This window comes from Monomorium pharaonis, chromosome 1 (assembly GCF_013373865.1).
Source record: "Monomorium pharaonis isolate MP-MQ-018 chromosome 1, ASM1337386v2, whole genome shotgun sequence".
Taxonomy (NCBI): Eukaryota; Metazoa; Arthropoda; class Insecta; order Hymenoptera; family Formicidae; genus Monomorium; species Monomorium pharaonis.
In genome coordinates, this window is record NC_050467.1 from 13607713 (window position 1) to 13629451 (window position 21739).

General features: G+C 32.3%; 2 protein-coding genes and 1 long non-coding RNA gene across 10 annotated transcripts in view; 1 reads left to right on the forward strand and 2 right to left on the reverse strand.

Moving 5' to 3' along the window:
• LOC105836904 overlaps positions 1-5771 on the reverse strand; it is a 117520-nt gene extending 111749 nt beyond the window's left edge. For 2 of the 6 annotated variants that reach the window (XM_036293274.1, XM_036293264.1), the window contains exons 1-2: positions 5617-5771; positions 5469-5555 (exon numbers count right to left, since the gene is read on the reverse strand). In XM_036293274.1, the coding sequence (XP_036149167.1) occupies positions 5469-5548 (80 nt within the window). In that variant the 5' untranslated portion in view covers positions 5549-5555; positions 5617-5771. Of the gene's footprint in view, positions 1-5468 lie in introns of all 6 variants that reach the window. The other 4 variants (XM_036293269.1, XM_036293267.1, XM_036293277.1 and 1 more) reach the window with 4 other exon arrangements.
• Positions 5772-13691: 7920 nt separating this feature from the next.
• Positions 13692-14319, reverse strand: LOC118648913. The gene is made up of 3 exons (XR_004965504.1): positions 14086-14319; positions 13869-13994; positions 13692-13743 (listed from the first exon to the last, which is right to left on the reverse strand). It is a non-coding gene; the product is annotated as an uncharacterized LOC118648913 (long non-coding RNA).
• Positions 14320-21401: 7082 nt separating this feature from the next.
• Positions 21402-21739, forward strand: part of LOC105834039 (aspartate aminotransferase, cytoplasmic) — a 43444-nt gene continuing 43106 nt past the window's right edge. For 2 of the 3 annotated variants that reach the window (XM_012676231.3, XM_028190472.2), the window contains exon 1: positions 21402-21721. In XM_012676231.3, the coding sequence (XP_012531685.1) occupies positions 21610-21721 (112 nt within the window). In that variant the 5' untranslated portion in view covers positions 21402-21609. The remainder of the gene's footprint in view (positions 21722-21739) is intronic. The other variant, XM_012676232.3, reaches the window with a different exon arrangement.

The window sequence follows — 21739 nt, forward strand, 5'->3', positions numbered from 1 at the left end:
TTTGATATTTCGCATATCGTTCAGAAAAAAGATAGATAAATAAATATATAGATAAATAGATAAGGAGAGAGTAATATGGAACAACATGAAAATATAATATAATTTATAAATTAATTATAAATTTTTCTTTAAAATAATACCTAAAATATATTATGTCTTTAAAATTTTAAAATCTTTTAGAAAGAAAGAGATAGGTTGATAGTTAGATGAAGATAGTTAGAAAAGAGAGAAAGAGAGAGAGAGATTACGGGAAATAAGAAATTAGAAACAGAAACAGCGACTTTTGCAAAAAGAAGGGACGGACAGAGAAAGAAAGTGAGAAAGAAGTAATAAAGATTATCAGGTATTAATAAAATAGAAAATAACATTGCACAATAATATCTGTCTATATATGTTTATATATATTTCTTTTAAATGTATCTTAAAAATTTTTTAATCTTTTCCAATATAAAATTTTAAGTTGTTAATTTTTATAGAAGGAAAGGAAAGAGATAGAAAAATAAATATATAAACAGAAGTGAGAGAAATAGGAAACAATATTAAAATATAATTTAATAAAAAGAAACAACGACTTTTGTACAAAGAAGGAACAGAATCCGAGTGAAATAGAGAAAGAGAAAGAGAAAGAAAGAAAAAATAAAGAGAAATGTCAGATAATATTTAAATTAATAAAGAAATTGGAGAAGATAAATTTTAACAGTTCGTGTGTTTTACACCTCTGTGAAGTTGGCACCTCATTTACAAAAAATTAATTTTTTCTTGAAATTCTAAATACACCCCGAAGAGTTCTAGAGTTCTCTATTAGTTTAAAAAATAGTTCTGGCAAATTAAGCTAAAAAATCGATAATTTAATTTGGGGGGTGCTAACTTCACAAAATGAAAAGTCTAAATCGGCGATAACTTAAAAACTTAAAAATAATTAAATTTGTCATTAGGATTTTTTGTAGACCTCTTAAGGTGCTATCCAGAACTCCCAATAAAATTGCAAAAATTAAAATTTTTTCCGGGATGCTAATTTCACAAATCGAAATTTTTAAATCGACAACTTTGTAAATATTAAAAATAATTAATTTTGTCATTAGAATTTCTAATAGAACTCTTGAGGTGCTATCCAAAAATCCGATCAAATTGCCGGAATTGCGAAAAAAATTTTCATCCGTCGGAACTTAGAAAATTTTCGATCCGACATACGAAAAGTCGCCAGAACTTTTTAAATATTGGTTTTAGCGCTTTGAATATTAAGAGATATTATCAGAATTCTTGAGGTGCTACTCAGAACTCTCGACAGAACTGCCGAAACTTTAAAAAAATTTTATCCATTGGAACTTAAATTTTTCGATCCGACATATGAAAAGTCGCCAGAACTTTTTAAATATTGGTTTTAGCGCTTTGAGTATTAAGAGATATTGTCAGAACTCCTAACAGAACTGCTTTTCGTACGCTGGATAAAAAAATTTATAAGTTCCGACGGGTAAATTTTTTTTAAAGTTCCGGCAGTTCTGTTGAGAGTTCTGAATAGCACTTCAAGCGTTCTAAAGATATCTCTTAATGCTCGAAGCGCTAAAACCAATATTTAAAAAGTTCTCGCAATTTTTCATACGTCGGGTCGAAAATTTTCGAAGTTCGGTCAAATGAAAAATTTTTTCGCAATTCCGGCAATTTGATCGGAGTTCTGGATAGCACTTGAAGAGTTCTAAAAATATTACTTAATCCTCGAAGCGCTAAAACCTATTTAAAAAGTTCTCGCAATTTTTCATATGTCAAATCGAAAAATTTCTAACAATAAGTTCCGATGAGTAAAAATTTTTTTAAAGTTCCGACAGTTCTGTTGGGAGTTCTGAGTAGCACTTCAAGAGTTCTGACAATATCTCTAATATTCGAAGCGCTAAAACCAATATTTAAAAAGTTCTGACGACTTTTCGTATGTCGGATCGAAAATTTTTTAAGTTCCACTAGATAAAAAATTTTTTCGTAATTCCAGCAATTTGATCGGATTTTTGGATAGCACCTCAAGAGTTCTATTAGAAATTCTAATGACAAAATTAATTTTTAATATGTACAAAGTTGTCGTTGATTTAAAAATTTCGTTTTGTGAAATTAGCACCCCGGAAAAAATTTTAATTTTTGCAATTTTATTGAGAGTTCTGGATAGCACCTCAAGAGTTCTACAAAAAATCCTAATGACAAATTTAATTATTTTTAATAATTTTTAAGTTATCGCCGATTTAGACTTTTCATTTTGTGAAGTTAGCACCCCCCAAATTAAATTATCGATTTTTTAGCTTAATTCGCCAGAACTATTTTTTAAACTAATAGAGAACTCTAGAACTCTTCGGGGTGCATTCAGAACTGCAAGAAAAAATAATTTTTTTTTTAATGAGATGCCAATTTCACAGAGATGGAAACAAAGTAAGGAGTAACATTAATTTGACATTTCGCGTACTTTTCAGGAAAGAAATAGACAAATAAATATATTGATAGATAGAGAGGGAGAGAGTAATATGGAACAATATAAAAATATAATTTATATTTTAATTATAAATTTTACTTTAAAATAATACATAAAATGTATCATATATCTTTAAAATTTTAAAATTTTTCAGAAAAAAAGAAGTAGGAAAGAAAAGAAATAGGTTAACAGTTAGATTAAGAAATAGAAAAAGAGAGAGAAAGAGAGATTACAGAAGACAAGAAATTAGAAGGAAAAACAGCGACTTTTGCAGAAAGAAGGAACAGACAGAGAAAGTGAGTTTAAGAGAGAAGTAATAAGGTGCAATATTAGGTAAAAATAAAATAGAAAATAACATTGCACAATAATGTCTATAGATATATTCCTTTTTAATATATCTTAAAGTTTTTAAATCTTTTCCAATATAAAATTTTAAGTTGTTAATTTTTATAAAAGGAAAGGACAGATATAGGTAAATAGATAGGTAGCTAGGAAGGGAGAGAGAAATAGAGAACAATATTAAAATATAATAAGGAGAAACAATGACTTGTAGAAAAAACCGAAAGAGAGTAAAGAAGAGAAAGAGAACGAAAAAAAATAGTGTAAGAAAAAAGAAATAAAGAGAAATATCAGGTAGTATTTAAGTTAAAAATAATAACATTGTACAATAATTTCTGTATATGTATGCTTATATATGGAGTTTTAAATAATATCTTTAACATTTTTAAATCTTTCAAAAAGAAAGAAAGAAAGACATCAGTAGATAGAGTGAGAGGTAAAACTTTCAGGTAAAACTTTTGACAGTTCCCATACTTTATATATGACAGATATTTTGCATACTTTACATATTTGACAGATGTTTTTCGGAAAGAAAAGAAAAGAGATTAGAGAGAGATTAGAGAGAGATTACAGATAAAAAGAAAGAGAGATAATAAAAATAAGAAGGAAAATTATCAGATAACATGTCATCTGTTACTGTTTAAAATTAATATTTAATCTTCTGACAGTTCATCTATTTAATATATTTGACAGATACGTATTTACAGAAGAAGAGAGAGAAAAAGAGTGAGAGAAAGAAGGAAGAAAAGTATCAGGTAATAATAAAATAGGGTTTAATATTATAGCATAATTAACCATCTCTCTGTACACTGATCCTAAAAGAGAACAAAATTTTTCACTTGTATAATCACAAAACTGGTGATAGAGGCAGCTTGACTCCCCTTTAATAAATTACCAAAGTAATTAGTAAAATTTAAAATGTAGTCACTTGAGAGTAATTAGGAATTTTTTCAAATTTTTTGCATGTATTTAACATTTTAAAAAAGAAACAGGACAAAAAAGGGTTAGTAAAAATAAGTGTAAACAGAGGGTTAATAATTTAATTTAAAATAATATAATGTATTAAAGATATAATATATTAAATTTATTATTTTTTTTATAAGAAAGAGATTATAGAGAGATAAAGAGAAAGAAATAGAAGAAATAAGAAGGAAAATTATTAGAGAGAGAGAGAAAGAGAGAGAGAGAGAGAGAGAGAGAGAGAGAGAGAGAGAGAGAGAAAGAGAGAGAGAGAGAGAGAGAGAAAAAGAGAAGAGGGAAAGAGAATAGAAATAAGAAGAAAAATTATCAGGTAACATGTTGTTTGTTGCTATCTACAATTAATAATCAAACTTCTGACAGTTAATATACTTAATATATTTGACAGATATGTATTTGACAGAGCATGAATTTTAATTGAAAGAGAGAGGAAAATGAGAGAGAAAAAGAAATTAGATAGAGAGATTGAGAGATAAAGAAAAAAAGACAGAGAGTAAAAGTGTAGAAGGAGATAAGTAGATAGATAGAGAAAGAAAGAATAGGGGAGAAAACAAATTAGTAAAAGAGAGATTGTGTAGAAGAGAAAAAATAAGAATATAAATACAGAAAAAGTATAGTATGAAGTGAAAAGTATAAGTGCAACATTCACTATAAAAAAACTAAATGGAGAGCGTAAAGCACACGCAATGTAGTATTTTAGTTATTTTTTTAAATATAATTTTTATTTATAATTAAAGCAGATAATATTTGCTAATGTGATTTAATAAGGTTAAAATTTCAATCACAAATATTTTTAGCTATAATTAAAATTATTAATAATTTTTAATTTTAATTAAAGCAAAAAATATTTATTAATATAAATTAATAAAGTATTAATTTTCAACCATTATAGTCATAAATTTATTATGTACCTATCTACTTATCAAAGAATTCTAAAATTAATTTTAAAAAAGATTTGTACAATTTTTCTTCTTAAAAAAGATCTTATTCATAAAAATAAATCTACAAGTTAGAAAAAAATTGAAGATGAGAACTCATACAATATAATATTTACTATCTTATTCCGTGTATAAAAGTATTAAGACAATTGCAGAACTGAATATTTTCTATTTTATGTCAAAATATATCAAAATAAAGTGTAAAATATTTTGTAAAATATTTTTTTTAATTTTGCATTTTTTTATATACAAAATAATTAAAGAAATATTTTGTAAATATATAATTTTATTTAAAAATCGCGATAATCTCCATATGATCTCAAATTTAATTTTACCATTATTTGTACTCTTTCAGAACATACAATTATGTGTAAAATATTTTTTCAGAAAAAAATATTTTCTACATATTTTATCATTCCGGAATTTTTACCATGCCACTACACATTCTTCTATGCTGCATGTTATTTATAAAATCTGTACTAGCAATGAGAAAATGGGAAATTACCACTCAGGGTAAATCTTGTCTATTTCTATTCCGAAAATATGATGTGCAAGTCTTTTATTTGTCAATGCATATACGTATGTATATGCGATATATAATGATATACTAAAGTAGCAATCGAAATCGAAAGACAAAATTATTTTATGTATTCCGCCACAAGTACTGCGAGGAAACTAACCTCCAAAGACTATGTCGACACAGTGCCGTTTCTCATAGCATTTCAATATTCTATTTAAAAACCCTCGTTATAAAATTTTCATACCTTTTACGTGTCTTATCCTTCGTAAAGATGGTTACGTCATATTTGACATCCTCGACAAACAGACTGTCTTGCAAATTCATTTATCTTCTGTTAACATTCACAAAAGATATATATTTACATATATCAGCATGTATACTTTAATATTCACCATTCTCTGTTGATGAATTTGTGCTCGTATTTCGGATTTTGGTCAATTTTTAATTTTTTAATTAATTGCCGTAAAAATTCACATGTCGCACAACAAATCAGTTCCCTACTCAAATATACTAAAGGCCCCTGCACATACTTTTGCATAACGCAAGGGTGCAGTCACATTCGCGTACACTTGAACGGAAGTGAACTTTTTTTTAAATAATTGTTATATGTAATCGTTTGTATTTCGTATGAAGAGGTTTGAAGTGCAATTAAAAAGGTTGTGAGTCATTCGTTTAGTTATAATTAATTAATTATTTTTTTACCCGACACTTCGGGAGCGTTCCCACCGGCGCGTCACGCGTCGCGTCGTCCTTCACGTCCAATCAAAACGTCCCATTTTATTATGATAAAATATAATGGATGTTTTTATTGGATGCGAAGGAGGACGCGACGCTTGACGCACTCGGTGGCCGGAATATATTAATTGAACAAAGTTATTATACGGAATCGTTTGAAGTTTGTACGCAGAGTTATGAAGTTTGATTAAATTAGGTTTATGAGTGATCCAAACACATTTTATTTAATTCGTGAAAGTTAGCCGAAATTTATCGACACAATTGGTTTGTTCGCGTCGTCATGGTTAGATCTGCAAATAATCGAGATATTAACGTATGGAATTCTCAAATAATCTAATTAATTGCTATCGTAATTGTGAACAGTAAATAATAAAAGCGGATAAACTTCCGAAAAGGTGAAACCTCCGATCACGCTGAAATTTTAACCTTTCAAGCTTTTAAACAAAGCTTACCCTTGATTAGAGAAGAAAATCCCTAAAAGGATTTTCGCCGACAAAGCTTTGTTTGCCTTTTATTACTTCCTAAAGTTGCAAACATTTTTACTGTATATCTCTGAAAATATTGATTTTAGAGAAAAAAGTTTCAAACAAAAAATGAAACTCATAAAAAGCTCTACAAAAAAGGTCATATACATTTTTTACGTAAACTATTATTTTGGCTATCATGAAGAAAAAAAGCTTTTTTTCCCTCAACATTTTAAAAGCTTTTATTATGTATCTCAGAAAAGACCCAGATAGCAAGCCTACGTCATTTTGACGTCCCAAAATGGTCATATCTGGTCATATGTCATCAAAATGACCATTTTTTTACATGACCTAAAATTGACGTCATGATGTGACGTCATTTCGTAGTCATATTTCAGTCATGATCTGAGGATTAGCGTAAAAAATAGGTATAGAAAATGCGTACTATAAAGAACACACACACACACACGCGCGCGCTCTCTCCCTCCCACACCCCGCTAATAGAGATACCCTGAACAGAAATGCGCAAAATTCAAATGAATACGTATATAATAAGAATCTCGTTTCAAATGCGCACAGACCAAATACGCACAGTGTGAAACGGACACAGTCGCAAACCCATGTGGTGCAGAGAATGCTTTGCACACACACACACACACACACACACACACACACACACACACGGGAGGGGTGCGGGGGGGGCTTCGCCCCCCCCTCTCGCACCCACCCCATCGGTAGGGGTGCCCTGAAAAGTTGCAATCCATATGGTAAGTTCGTGCGCATTTGATCCGTGCGCATTTGGTCTGTGTGCATTTGGTCCGTGCGCATTTGTTACTGTAATCCTAACTCTAACCCAATCAATTTTAAGTCATTATTTAAGTTTATAAATATCCAATTGACCATGTTACAATATCAATTGGATATTCATAAACCAGGAGAGTGCCTACAATAGACCCATCTACGCGCGTGTGTTTATACGAGTAAAATCCTGTTAATCCAAAATTAAAATTATTTAATTTCATAACAGTTATTATAACTGCCAAAATAATAGGTTTACGTAAAAAATGTATATAACCTTTTTTGTAGAGCCTTTTATGAGCTTCATTTTTTGTTTGAAACTTTTTTCTCTAAAATCAATACTTTCAGAGATATACAGTAAAAATGTTTGCAACTTTAGGAAGTGATAAAGGGCAAATAAAGCACCTCTGTGAAGTTAGCCAGCCAACTTCAGCTTTATCAATTTTCACCAATTGGTATTGTTTGGTGGTTGTTTGGTGGTCTTTGGTAGTCCAGTCCCATCGTTTGGTGGTTAGCCGTTCTCCTGTAATATCAAAAATAAAATTTGGGTGTGAAGTTAGCCCGACATTGTTTATTTTTGCACCAATTTTAATTTCAAGTAGCTTATTCGATTTGGAATCGTTTGGTGGTCATGAATATGCTAATGAAAACGTTTGGTGGTCAACCGTTTTTGTAGAAATTAGAAAAAACCGTTTTTGAGTATCACTGGTTTTGGTATCACTAAAAATTCCCCAGATATATATTATTTATCATACAAATTACTTTCAAAGGCGTCAACAGATGTAAAATTGTTTGGTGGTTACGAATAAACTAATGAAAACGTTTGGTAGTCAACCGTTTTCGTAGAAATCAGAAAAAACCGTTTTTGAGTGGCATACTATATATATTGCAAAATTCCACAAACGAATATTATTTTTCATACAATTTTTCTTGCAAAGGCGTTATTGGATGTAAAATTGTTTAGTGGTCACGAATAAACTAATGAAAACGTTTAGTGGTTATCCGTTTTCGTAAAAATTCGAAAAAACCGTTTTTAATTGGCATCATTGTAAATTTACTAGACAACTATTTTTCATACAAATTCTCTTTCAAAGGCATTATTGGATGTAAAATCGTTTGTTGATCATGAATATATTTATTAAAACGTGATCAACCGTTTTCTTTAATATTACAGAAAAAATGCTTCCGAATGGCCTTGTTGTAAAACTCTAAAACCATTTTAATTTTTCAAATAAATTTACTTCGCAAAGGATTATTCGATGCGTAATCGATTGGTGGTTGCAAATTTTCCTTTTGGCTTAAGGTTTACTACACTATTGTAGATCCGGGCTAACACGAGTCCAACAAACGACCAATCCGAGCACACATTTACACTTTTGGTTTGTTTGCGTCGCCATGCCCCGACATGATCCTACTCACTCCAACGCATTCTAATAGGTTGGCGTCATCGGAATCAACGTATTGGGGATGCGTTCCGAAATCTACTGACAGTACTGACAGTACTGCTACTGAAATTACTGGGTTTGAGCTGTTCCGAAACGCCAGTGAATACTGGCAACACTGAAAAACGGAATGCGTTTACAGTCAAACCAGCAACTGTTGATGCCATCATAAAAACCTAACCTATTAATGTACGGCGGACGGCGGCCATATGCTTTACTGAATTTGCACTACCTCCGGACAATGTGTAAAATTAGCCGGAAGTCAGTAATTCTCTAGGGTCTATTTTTGTAGAATAGATAGTAATTTACAGTTGCTGACAGCACGCTGAAAATGATTTCGGAACGAAAAAACAGTACTGTCAGTACTGGCAGTAGATTTCGGAACGCACCCTGGAGTGCGTTGGAGTGAATAGGAGCATGTCGGAGCATGTGACGCGAACAAACCCCTACAGAACGCATACGAGTTTTGTTTATTTTTTAACGAAACGGTCAACCACCAAATGTTTTAATTACGAAATTAGCGACCACCAAACGATTACGCATTGAACAATCCTTTGTGAAGTAAATTTGCTTGAAAAATTAAAATCTCTCTAGGGAGTTTTACAGCAAGGCCATTCGGCAGTATTTTTTCTGCAATATTAAAGAAAACGATTGACCACCAAACGTTTTCATTAATATATTTGTGACCACCAAACGATTTTACATCCAACAATGCCTTTGAAAGTGAATTTGTACGAAAAATAATATTTGCCTAGTGAGTTTACAATGATGCCAATCGTAAACGGTTTTTTCGAATTTTTAGGAAAACGGATGACCACCAAACGATTTCATTAGTTTATTCGTGTCCACCAAACGATTTTACATCTATTGACGCCTTTGAAAATGAATTTGTATGATAAATAATATGTATCTGGGTAATTTCCAGTGATACCAAAACCAGTGATACTCAAAAACGGTTTTTTCTAATTTCTACAAAAACGGTTGACCACCAAACGTTTTCATTAGCATATTCATGACCACCAAACAATTCCAAATCAAATGAACTACTTGAAATTAAAATTGGTGCAAAAATAAACAATGTCGGGCTAACTTCACACCCAAATTTTATTTTTGATATTACAGGAGAACGGCTAACCACCAAATGATGGGACTAAACTACCAAAGACCACCAAACGACCACCAAAGGATACCAATTGGTGAAAATTGATAAAGCTGAAGTTGGCTGGCTAACTTCACAGAGGTTACCCAGTGAACACAGTAATATAGCAGCAGTGTAACAGCAATGTAACCAAATATAACAGGTTACGTTACTCTGAAATTACACGTAACTTACATGTAAGTTACAATTTCCGACTCAGCAATATAACATGTTATAATTACATGTTATCTAACCGTTACACAACAGTTACAAAGAAAAATAAAATTAAAATTTCATTTTTTTGAAATTATTTTTATCAACAGCACATATTACATTTAGGATAAATATTTATTAATTAATTAAATTTAAATTATGTTATTTTTTATTTTATTCTTACTTGCCGCTGCTAGGTTTGAACCCGGGGCATTAGGATTACGAACCTTGTACTCTACCTGCTACGCCAATTTGACTCATCGATATAGGTACTTGTTATTGCCTACATGTACCTATATGTAAAGGGAGCGTCCCAGATGCGCACAGTAATAAACGGACACAGCAAGCTGAGTGAAACGGACACGGTAACAAACAAACACAGACCAAACGGACACAGTAATAAACGGACACAGTAACAAACGGACACAGTAACAAACGGACACAGACCAAATGCGCACAGAGCGAAACGGACACAATGCGAAACGGACACAGTAACAAACGGACACAGACCAAATGCGCACAGAGCGAAACGGACACAGTGCGAAACGGACACAGACCAAATGCGCACGGACCAAATGCACACGGACCAAATGCGCACACTGCACATGCGCACACTGCACGTGCGCACGGACCAAATGCAATCCATGTACATTGCAAGCAGAGTAAAGTCCACATAGGTTAGCGACTTGGACGGAGTGGGTGCAGGAGGGGGGCCGAAGGCCCCCCTTGTACCCCCCCGTGTGTGTGTGTGTATGTGTGTGTGCGTGCAAAGCATTCACTGCATCACATAGGTTTGCGACTTTCCGTGCATGCATTTGGTCTGTGCGCATGTGCAGTGTGCGCATTTAGTCTGTGTCCGTTTCGCTCTGTGCGCATTTGGTCTGTGTCCGTTTCGCTCTGTGCGCATGGGATACCTACGATTGTTAAAATTTAGCAAATTCAAGGTAATCCTTTTCCTTTGTTTAATAACACTTAAATGTAAAATAGAGTAAATGTAAAATAACATTATTAATAAATAAAAAGCAAGAAATAACCCATACAGCACAGAAAGATTGCAGCAACATTGTGGCAACATTTCAACGCAAGATTGCAATATTGCATAAACGTTGCAAAATGTTGCTGCAAGGTTGCTGCAAGATTGCAGCAATGGTAAAATGTCCGCTTTTAGAAATATTGTTACGTAATATTTTAGCAATATTGCAGTAAAATATGTATGCAATATTATTCAGAAAAAGATTATTCAAAATAATTCATCTAATTTTAAATAACTATTTTGAATTTAACAAATACAGAGTGATTAATGAAACTTCAACCAAAAGATAAACTTTGCAAGTTTTGTCTTTTATCTTATATAAGTACATTATAAGATGAGAGAGACAAAACTTACAAAATTTATCTTTTGGTTGACGTAATCACTCTGTTGTTAAATTCAAAATATAGTTAGAATTGATCGGATGATCGTTTGGTTGATGTCACTATAATCACTCTGTATTTGTTAAATTAAAAAATACAGTTATTTAAAATAATTTTGAATAACCTTGTACTCTGTTATACACAAATCTACATAATAATAGTTTTACACACAAATTAAAACTACTCCAGAATGCATGTATCTCCATAGATGAAAAATTTTAAATAATATAGAACGATCACTTTTACATTATTTTTGAAAAGTTACTGTAATATATTTATTCAAACTGTATTGAATATTAATTTTATCTATTTTCACTATTTTAATAATATTTTAAAATGTTGCTGCATCATTGCTGAAGTAATATTGTAAAATAATGTCTTTGCAATATCTCTAAAACATTACATCGCAATATGCAATGTTGCAACGTTGCAGCAATGTTGCTGCAAGCTTTTGTGCTGTATGGGAAGAGGAACATAAAAATTCTCTTAATATCTTTTATTGTTATGTGTGGTTGTGACATAAAATTTAACAAATTACTTGAAATAAAATATTTTCTTAATGCAAATTCATAAATTATTACTTTTCGTAAATTAGCTAATCAATATAAAAAATTACTAAATATATAAATAATTATTTAATATAATGTATTCACAGGCTCTTTCTTTTTGTATTGTTGAACAAGAAACGAAAGTCAATAAAAAGAAATTTAATCAACATTAATTATTATTATTATGGAAAAGTTATTATTGAAGAATATTTTACTCGAAAACATGTTTGATTCTTCTAGTATAGTGTTTATCGTCTAATAACAGTGATGACGACGATGAAGAATTACAAAATATCTTGTTCAGTAACAACACTAGATGAAAGGAGAAACGTACCAAAAATAAAAAATTATTTGGAACACATTGTAGCAATTAAATTATAATACATGAATTGAATTATCGAACTATTATTCGCATACGGTTGTACCTTCTATTTTTGCTACCTATAGGGCATAGACGACAATCATACATTCCCAGGTAGCAAGCTCACGTCATTTTGACGTCCCAAAATGGTCATTTACTGACTATTCTTGACGTCACAAAATGACGCCCTTATGACTTTAAAATGACAGTCGAATGTCACAAATTTCTGACGTCATGAAATGTACCGTATTTTGACGTCATGGAATGACGTGAACAATATGTTGTCAAAAAGATCTCTAAAAGATATCCTGTTTCTGAAAATAATAACATAAAGAGACTTTTAAAAGATAACATATGTCAGAATGTTAACCAATGCGTTGTTTTTTGAGAACAGAAAGATATCATGAAACTGATATCTAAAAGATTTCTTAAATCGGATATCTTTAAACTGCAACTAAAGAAAAATAAAATAAAATAAAAATTACATTTTTTTAATTATTTTTATCAACAGCACATACTAAATTTAGGACAAATTTTTATTAATTAATTAAATTCAAATTATATTATTTTATTTTATTTTTACTTGCCGCTGGTAGGTTTGAACCCGGGACCTTAGGATTACGAATCTTGTACTCTAGCTGCTACGCCAATTTGACTCATCGATATGGGTACTTGTTATTGTCTACATATACCTATATGTTATAAACTGACGCAATTATATTATTTTTTATAAAAGCAATTAAATTTTGCAAAACATATTAAAAATAAATAGCATTAATTTATTTACTTATTAATTTCATTGTTAAATTTATTTTTTTCCATAACCTTAATAATACCCAGTGAGAAACGATAATGAATTCGACATTAATTTGACGTCGAATCGACATCGAAATGATGATTTCGACGTCGAATCGATGTCGATTCGATGATTTCGACGTCGAATCGATGTCGATTCGATATACTATTTCTCACTGGGTAAAGGATAACATTTTCAAGAAACTTAAATGAAATTCTTCAATGAGATATCTCAAAGACCGCTCTTAGTAGACGTCTCTGATAAATGTTACCATTTTGACATCATTTCCAAGATATCTAAATGTTTTCTTACAAAAGTTCTTTTAAAGTTAAATATAATATGCTTATATAATATGCTTATGCCTTACGCCTTAAATCTCATTGTAGACACTGCTTTAGACCGTGTCTAAAATACGTCTTAATGATGTCTTTATGTCCCGATTTTGGATGCGTGCTGTCTGGGAAAATAATCCTCAGATCATGACTGAAATATGACTACGAAATGACGTCACATCATGACGTCAATTTAGGTCATGTAAAAAAATGGTCATTTTGACGACATATGATCAGATATGACCATTTTGGGACGTCAAAATGACGTAGGCTTGCTACCTGGGTTATAATAAAAAATATTAACAAAATTTAATGTTCCTTTCATTCTTTGCTTTTTATTTATTAATATAAATGTTAAACTTTATTTTATATTTAAGTATTATTAAACAAAGAAAAAACATTACCTTGAATTGACTGATAAATTTTTGTTATATAAAATATATGCATACGTTATCGTGCCTGACATATTTCATTGCTATTTGCACTAAATGCACCCATTTGATCGGTCTCCAACTACTGCCAGCTCCCAGCTGGAAGAAAACGAACACAGCGTTGGAAATTCTTAATACTACCAACTTAACTTTTTCTCCCAGCACCAGCAAAAGCTATTTTCGAACGCACCCTGTATTGTAGACAGCGGGTGTTTACGATAATAATTACGGCTATCCGAGTAATTTTCTCTAAAACCAAAATATTTGATAAGCACAGCCATTTACTACCATCATGATTTGTGACAACTTAATGCTGTCTGGTATAGCCAAATCAACATCACGAGCCAGTTGCGAGTTGCGAGTTCCGTGAGTTTGTAGCAGGTAATCTAAAAAGTACGATATAAATATTATAAATAATTTAATTGATTATTACAATTAAAAATACTCTGTTTTTAATGTATAATAAGATTATTAACTTGATTAAAATAATAATTATATGTAACACAATCATGTATTTTTAAAGTATTGTCTAAAAAGTAATATTAAAGAGATTATTTTATTTACAAATATTTTTTCTGTCTATCAAGTTTCTATTATAACGGTATTATTTCAAAACCTAATATAATATTTTAATTAAACATTGATTCTCAATAAATGTTATTATTTATTATTAATAACTAACATTGTATTAAAAGTCATCTTTTATTAAACAGATGGTGTTAACACTTTGAAACAAATAAGATAAATGATGTAAAATTACTAAATAAATCATTATTAATCATATTTTTTAGATTACAAGTAAAATAAATAATTTAAGTATAAATATTTTTCTTTCTTGTAACTGTTAATGATAAGTTGCATGGTGTTATCATTATTTTATTTAAAAAATCATATATCTTTATGTATAAATATTATGCATAAATATTTTACTAATGTGAGACTACCCACACAGCACACTTTATCCTGAGGATATCCCAAATTATCCCAGACGAAGGCGATCCCACGGATATCTCAATGAGTAGCTCCCGGGATATCCTACAAAAATATCTTAAAATATCGTAAAATATCTTAAGATATCATATGATATCTTATTAATATATTTCGATATCCCCCAAAAATATCTTAAAATATTATAAGATATTGTAAGATATTCATTAATATCTTACGATATCCTATTACATCCAAATAATATCCCATCATATCTTTTTTATCTCTACAATTAATGGAGCATAAATCAAGTGTAAAGGGAAAGTTAATTATAATGTAACAAAAAAGTGACAGAAGTGTAAATTAAATCTTTAAGAAACGTAGATTAAAACGTCAGAACATAAAGAAAGTTTATGGAAACACTTATGAAAACAATGTGGCATATTAATAATATGCCACATATACTAAAAAATTATAAAAAATGACATTAAAAAAATTGTTTTATTTTATACAAACAGAGCAAAAACAGATTTTTTAATAAGTTAGTCTTCATACTATTTTGCGCGCATATATAAAAATAGTAAAAAAAGTAAAAAAAATTGTAAAACTTCATATTTATTTATAAAAATATAAGTTAACTATACATGTTTTATCCTTCTGACAACATCTATTGTAATGATCTATAACAAATATGAATCCATAAACAAGAAGTGTTTATGGATCACCACGAAGCGTTAGAATGCGTACGGTCTTCGAAGTCAAGCGACATCGGCGAGGGTTGACACTTGGATGAGTGACCGTTTTTTCAGGTATAGAGATATTAAACTATTAAACATGCTTTAACAGGTACGACTGTGGCTTGGCTGAGATATGTTATATTATAGTCTTCTTTCTCTTACAAAATTGCCGTAAAAATAATTAGAATTTTTTATTTTTTGTTCGTTTTTTTCAATTCTTAGAAACTCTCAAAAATACTTAGAAATATTCAAAAATTTTTTAAATTAATCAAAATTTTTTATTTTTAAAGTTTTTCCGAGAAACGTTTCAATTATAAAAAATCGAAACATTTATCAGAAATCCTGAAAAAAATTTTTTAATTCTGACAAATTTTTTCACTAGGGTATATTACGATATCTCAGGAAATCCCTTGGACATCCTCTGGATATCATTTGAGATATCTACAGGATGTCAAATCAGTGGACATTTGTGCATCCCTTGGATATCCCTCGGATATCGCAGACGGTCCACGGATATCCAACGATATTGCGATATCCTAAAATGACATCCTAGGGACATCCCTAGGATAAAGTGTGCTGTGTGGGTAATAATAATGTTTACAATAAATTTTTTTAATTTGTAATGCAAGTGCATAGTAAATTAAGATATACTGTATTTATAAACACATGTTTATAAATACGTTTAAATAAAATAACATTTATAACATCCCCTACAGCATGAAATATTGCTGCAACGTTGCAGAAATATTGCAATAGTGCATAATATAACCAATATAGCAGAAATATTGTAGCAATATTACAAATATAATATTCCCTAGCAAATGTTGCACAATATTGCAGCAATATTACAAATGTAATATTTCTTAGCAGATATTGCACAATATTGTGGCAATATTATATTGCAACCTTGCAAAATTTATTTCCGTATAATCCGTATTTCTTAATCTAGAACTAACAATAAGTAATATTTTACATAGTTTTAAGGGACAAATAAAAAAATAGAGCAGGATATTTTTATTTTAAATTTTTATGTAAGATTAGAGCTAAAAGATACATAGATGTGCAACAAATTCTGTAATCACGACAGCGTTGCGTCCCATACTAGATTGAGTGAAGCAAGTCCAGAAGATGTTCACTCTGACTTATATATATAATACATCAATTAAACATGTGTGAACCATACATGCATGTGTAATTCTAGCGTATAAATTGATCAGGATGGGCATTTTCTGGACTTGCTTCATTTTAATGCTTACTTAAATCTAGAATAGAACGATATTCGATATCCGTTGGTGTATGTTAATTTAATTAATTACTTTTTTAATTAATAATTTTTTAAATTATTGTGCCGTAACGGTATGACAATAAATTCATTTTCCGTTTTTCGTATAATACACATCTTACATATTATTTGATTAATTTAACCACCTGCAACATTTCCTTCATATTGCGCATTAACGTTTCAGAAATATTACAGCAATCTTACAAGAAATATTGCAGCAATATTGCTGAAATATTACAGAAATCTTACGGGGAATATTGCAGAAATATTGCAGAAATATTGCACAATATTGTTTTGGAGCGGACATAGGAATATTGCTGCAATATTGCAGCAATATTTTCTGCAATATTTCAATCTTGCAAAATAATATTTCTGCAACGTTGCAGCAATATTTCATGCTGTAGGGGATTAATCACATTTATTAAAAATCAATGTCTAATTAAAATTTTATATTAGGTTTTGAAATAATATCGTTATAATAGAAACTTGATAGACAAATAAATAAATAAAATATTTGTAAATAAAATAATCTCTTTAATATTACTTTAGACAATACTTTAAAAATACATGATTGCAGTGTTACATAATTACTATTTTAATGAAGTTAATAATCTTACCATACATTAAAAACAGAGTATTTTTAATTGTAATAATCAATCAAATTATTTATAATATTTATATCGTACTTTTTTGGTTACCTGCTACAAACTCACGGAACTCGCAACTCGCAACTTGCTCGTGATGTTAATTTGGCTATACAGACAGCATTGAGTTGTCACGAATCATGATGGTAGTAGATGGCTGTGCTTATCATATATTTCGGTCTTAGAGAAAATTAGGGCCACCGCACAAACTCTTCCATAACGCGTTACGTTACGTTAAGTACTCCATACGAACCTAAGTTGTACTTAAAATTTAACTTAAATCAACGCACAAAGAAATCCTTAACGTAAGAACTTAAGAACTTACGTTAAGGATTTCTTTGTGCGTTGATTTAAGTTAAATTTTAAGTACAACTTAGGTTCGTATGGAGTACTTAACGTAACGTAACGCGTTATGGAAGAGTTTGTGCGGTGGCCCTTACGAAAAAGGGCCACCGCACAAGCTTTTTCGTAACACGTTACGTTACGTTAAGTGCTCCATAAATCTAAGTTCGTACTTAAAATTAAACTTACATCAACGCACAAAGAAACTTTTAACGTAAGTTCTTAAGTTCTTACGTTAAGGATTTCTTTGTGCGTTGATTTAAGTTAAATTTTAAGTACAACTTAAGTTCGTATGGAGTACTTAACGTAACGTAACGCGTTATGGAAGAGTTTGTGCGGTGGCCCAAAGCTTGTGCGGTGGCCCATAGACTGCGTTTCGATATTTACTGATCAGTACTAAAAATCTACAGTATATGTGACGTAAACTATAGATTTTCAGTACTGGCAGTGAATATCGGAACGCAGCCATAGTGTTATCTGATTTCTGAGTCAACTACGACGTGCATGGCTCAAAAATCGAACAGCATTGTGATATCTTTTATGAGACAATAAGCTGATATCATATAAGGATAACATTTTCAAGAAACTTAAATGAAACTCTTCAATGAGATATCTCAAAGACCGCTCTTAGTAGATAGTCTCTGATAAATGTTACCATTTTGACATCATTTCCAAGATATCTAAATGTTTTCTTAAAAAAGTTCTCTTAAAGTTGAATATAATATGCTTATATAATATGCCTTACGCCTTAAATCTCATTGTAGACACCGCTTTAGACCGTGTCTAAAATACATCTTAATGACGTCTTTATGTCCCGATTTTGGATGCGTGCTGTCTGGGAAAATAATCGTCAGATCATGACTGAAATATGACTTCGAAATGACGTCACATCATGACGTCAATTTAGGTCATGTAAAAAAATGGTCATTTTGACGACATATGACCAGATATGACCATTTTGGGACGTCAAAATGAGTGAGTCTGAGATGCGCACAGTAATAAACGGACACAGACCAAACAGACACAATAATAAACGAACATAGTGCAAAACGGACATAGTAACAAACGGACACAGTGCGAAACAGACACAGTAACAAACGGACACAGACCAAATGCGCACAGAGCGAAACGGACACAGACCAAATGCGCACACTGCACATGCGCACGGACCAAATGCATACACGGAAAGTCGCAAACCCATGTGATGCAGTGAATGCTTTGCACGCGCGCGCACACACACACACACACACACACACACACGGGGGAGTGCAAGGGGGGCCTTTGGCCCCCCTCCCGCACCCATCCCGTCCAAGTCGCTAACCTATGTGGACTTTACTCTGCTTGCAATGTACATGGATTGCATTCGGTCCGTGCGCACGTGCAGTGTGCGCATGTGCAGTGTGCGCATTTGGTCCGTGCGCATTTGGTCTGTGTCCGTTTCGCACTGTGTCCGTTTCGCTCTGTACGCATTTGGTCTGTGTCCGTTTGTTACTGTGTCCGTTTCGCACTGTGTCCGTTTCGCTCTGTGCGCATTTGGTCTGTGTCCGTTTCGCTCTGTGCGCATTTGGTCTGTGTCCGTTTCGCTCTGTGCGCATTTGGTCTGTGTCCGTTTGTCACTGTGTCCGTTTCACTCAGCCTGCTGTGTCCGTTTATTACTGTGCGCATCTGGGACGCTCCCGTCAAAATGACGTGAGCTTGCTACCTGGGGTCTATTTAATTTGCACTGGCACCTTCCACCGTCTCGAAAGACGGTGGAGCAAAAGTTGCACTCGGTGGAATTTTTTTGCATCAATTTTGTCAGTAGAACCAAAGAGGAACCTGAGAGCGGCCACCGCGGCCTTTTTCGTGCGACCGATATTTGACTAGCATCAGCGCCAAACGTGGATGTAAAGTCTGTTTTACATTAATCGCAAGCAACTAGTTGCGACTTGCGATCCAATAGGCGCTTAGTTTCCAGTTAAAGCTCGACATTTATTGGGTGTTGCAAATTGCAACTGGCGACTGCAATTAATGTAGAACGGGCTTTAAGGCTCTCACACATGAATTGACATAACCGTAACAGTAAGGTTTCGACCAATCACGTACTTGAATTAGCCGATTACGGCTAAAGACCTATAATCAAAGATTCGCCAATGGCGAACACAATTTTGATTGGTCATTTGAGTCAAATGGTTTATCCGCCATTGCGTACCCACGCTGGGCGAGGAAGAGGGGAGAGTGCTCTGTGTTGAGCAGTATAGGTTAAAGGAATATGTGTCAGAAATTATAAGGTAATTCTATCTCTGCACTCTCGAGGGTCACTATATTTTGACGATACACTCAGGAAGAACAAGAAAAATTAAATTTGCATGTTTTATGGCTGCGTACAACTTGGAGCAGGCTCGCATTGTTTACTATCTCTACTACTCCAGACCCCAGCCCCAGACCCCAGCCCCAGACCCCAGCCCCAGACCCCAGCCCCCGGCCCCAGTCACCGTATGGGTACAAGATTGTGGATAGCAGTCATGGTGGGGGGCCATTGGCGCATCTTAGGGCCACCGCACAAACTCTTCCATAACGCGTTACGTTACGTTAAGTATTCCATACGAACCTAAGTTGTACTTAAAATTTAACTTAAATCAACGCACAAAAAAATCCTTAACGTAAGAACTTAAGAACTTACGTTAAAAGTTTCTTTGTGCATTGATGTAAGTTTAATTTTAAGTACGAACTTAGGTTTATGGAGCACTTAACGTAACGTAACGTGTTACGAAAAAGCTTGTGCGGTGGCTCTAAACCCGAATGTCTTAACGCTCATCGTAAGCACGCAATAAATTGGCTTAGGGCCACCGCACAAACTTTTCCATAACGCGTTACGTTACGTTAAGTACTCCATACAAACCTAAGTTGTACTTAAAATTTAACTTAAATCAACGCACAAAGAAATCCTTAGGGCCACCGCACAAACTCTTCCATAACGCGTTACGTTACGTTAAGTACTCCATACGAACCTAAGTTGTACTTAAAATTTAACTTAAATCAACGCACAAAGAAATCCTTAACGTAAGAACTTAAGAACTTACGTTAAAAGTTTCTTTGTGCGTTGATGTAAGTTTAATTTTAAGTACAAACTTAGGTTTATGGAGCACTTAACGTAACGTAACGTGTTACGAAAAAGCTTGTGCGGTGGCCCTTAACGTAAGAACTTAAGAACTTACGTTAAGGATTTCTTTGTGCGTTGATTTAAGTTAAATTTTAAGTACAACTTAGGTTCGTATGGAGTACTTAACGTAACGTAACGCGTTATGGAAGAGTTTGTGCGGTGGCCCTTAATGTCTGCTGTAGGCTGTAAACAGTAAAGCAATACGAAATGGAGACATTTTCTACGACTACTGCTACGGCCTACGACTCTCCATTGTAGATGGCCCTTAAGGCTACGGTCCACTTGACGCTACAAACATTTTGAAGCATTCTTTGATTGGTCAATTCGTAAAAATCTTTGCTTCGATTGATCAATTAAACGCTTCGAAGCATTTGTAGCGTCAAGTAGACCGCAGCCTAAAACACTCCATTGTAGATGGCCCTTAAGGCTTACTACCCCTATTGTAGATCCGGCCTAAAGGCAAGTAAAGGTCGCTTTGCTGATCTTTACAACACCGCTTTGTTGTAATATATTTTTATATTACATAGTTTAATATATTTACACTGCAATCGTAACTTTTTCGCTCTCTCGCACGAATTTTTCATTTGATATTATTCTTTATATTACCACATCGCCACTATTGTTATCTGTTGTTGACGACATGAATACCAGATTCACAGGAATAGAATTGGGACCTCCTATCGAGGTTTTTGCACTGCAAAAAGCATTTGTTGATGATATTTACGAAAATAAAGTTAATCTTACTATAGGAGGTATGTAGCTGTATTTTA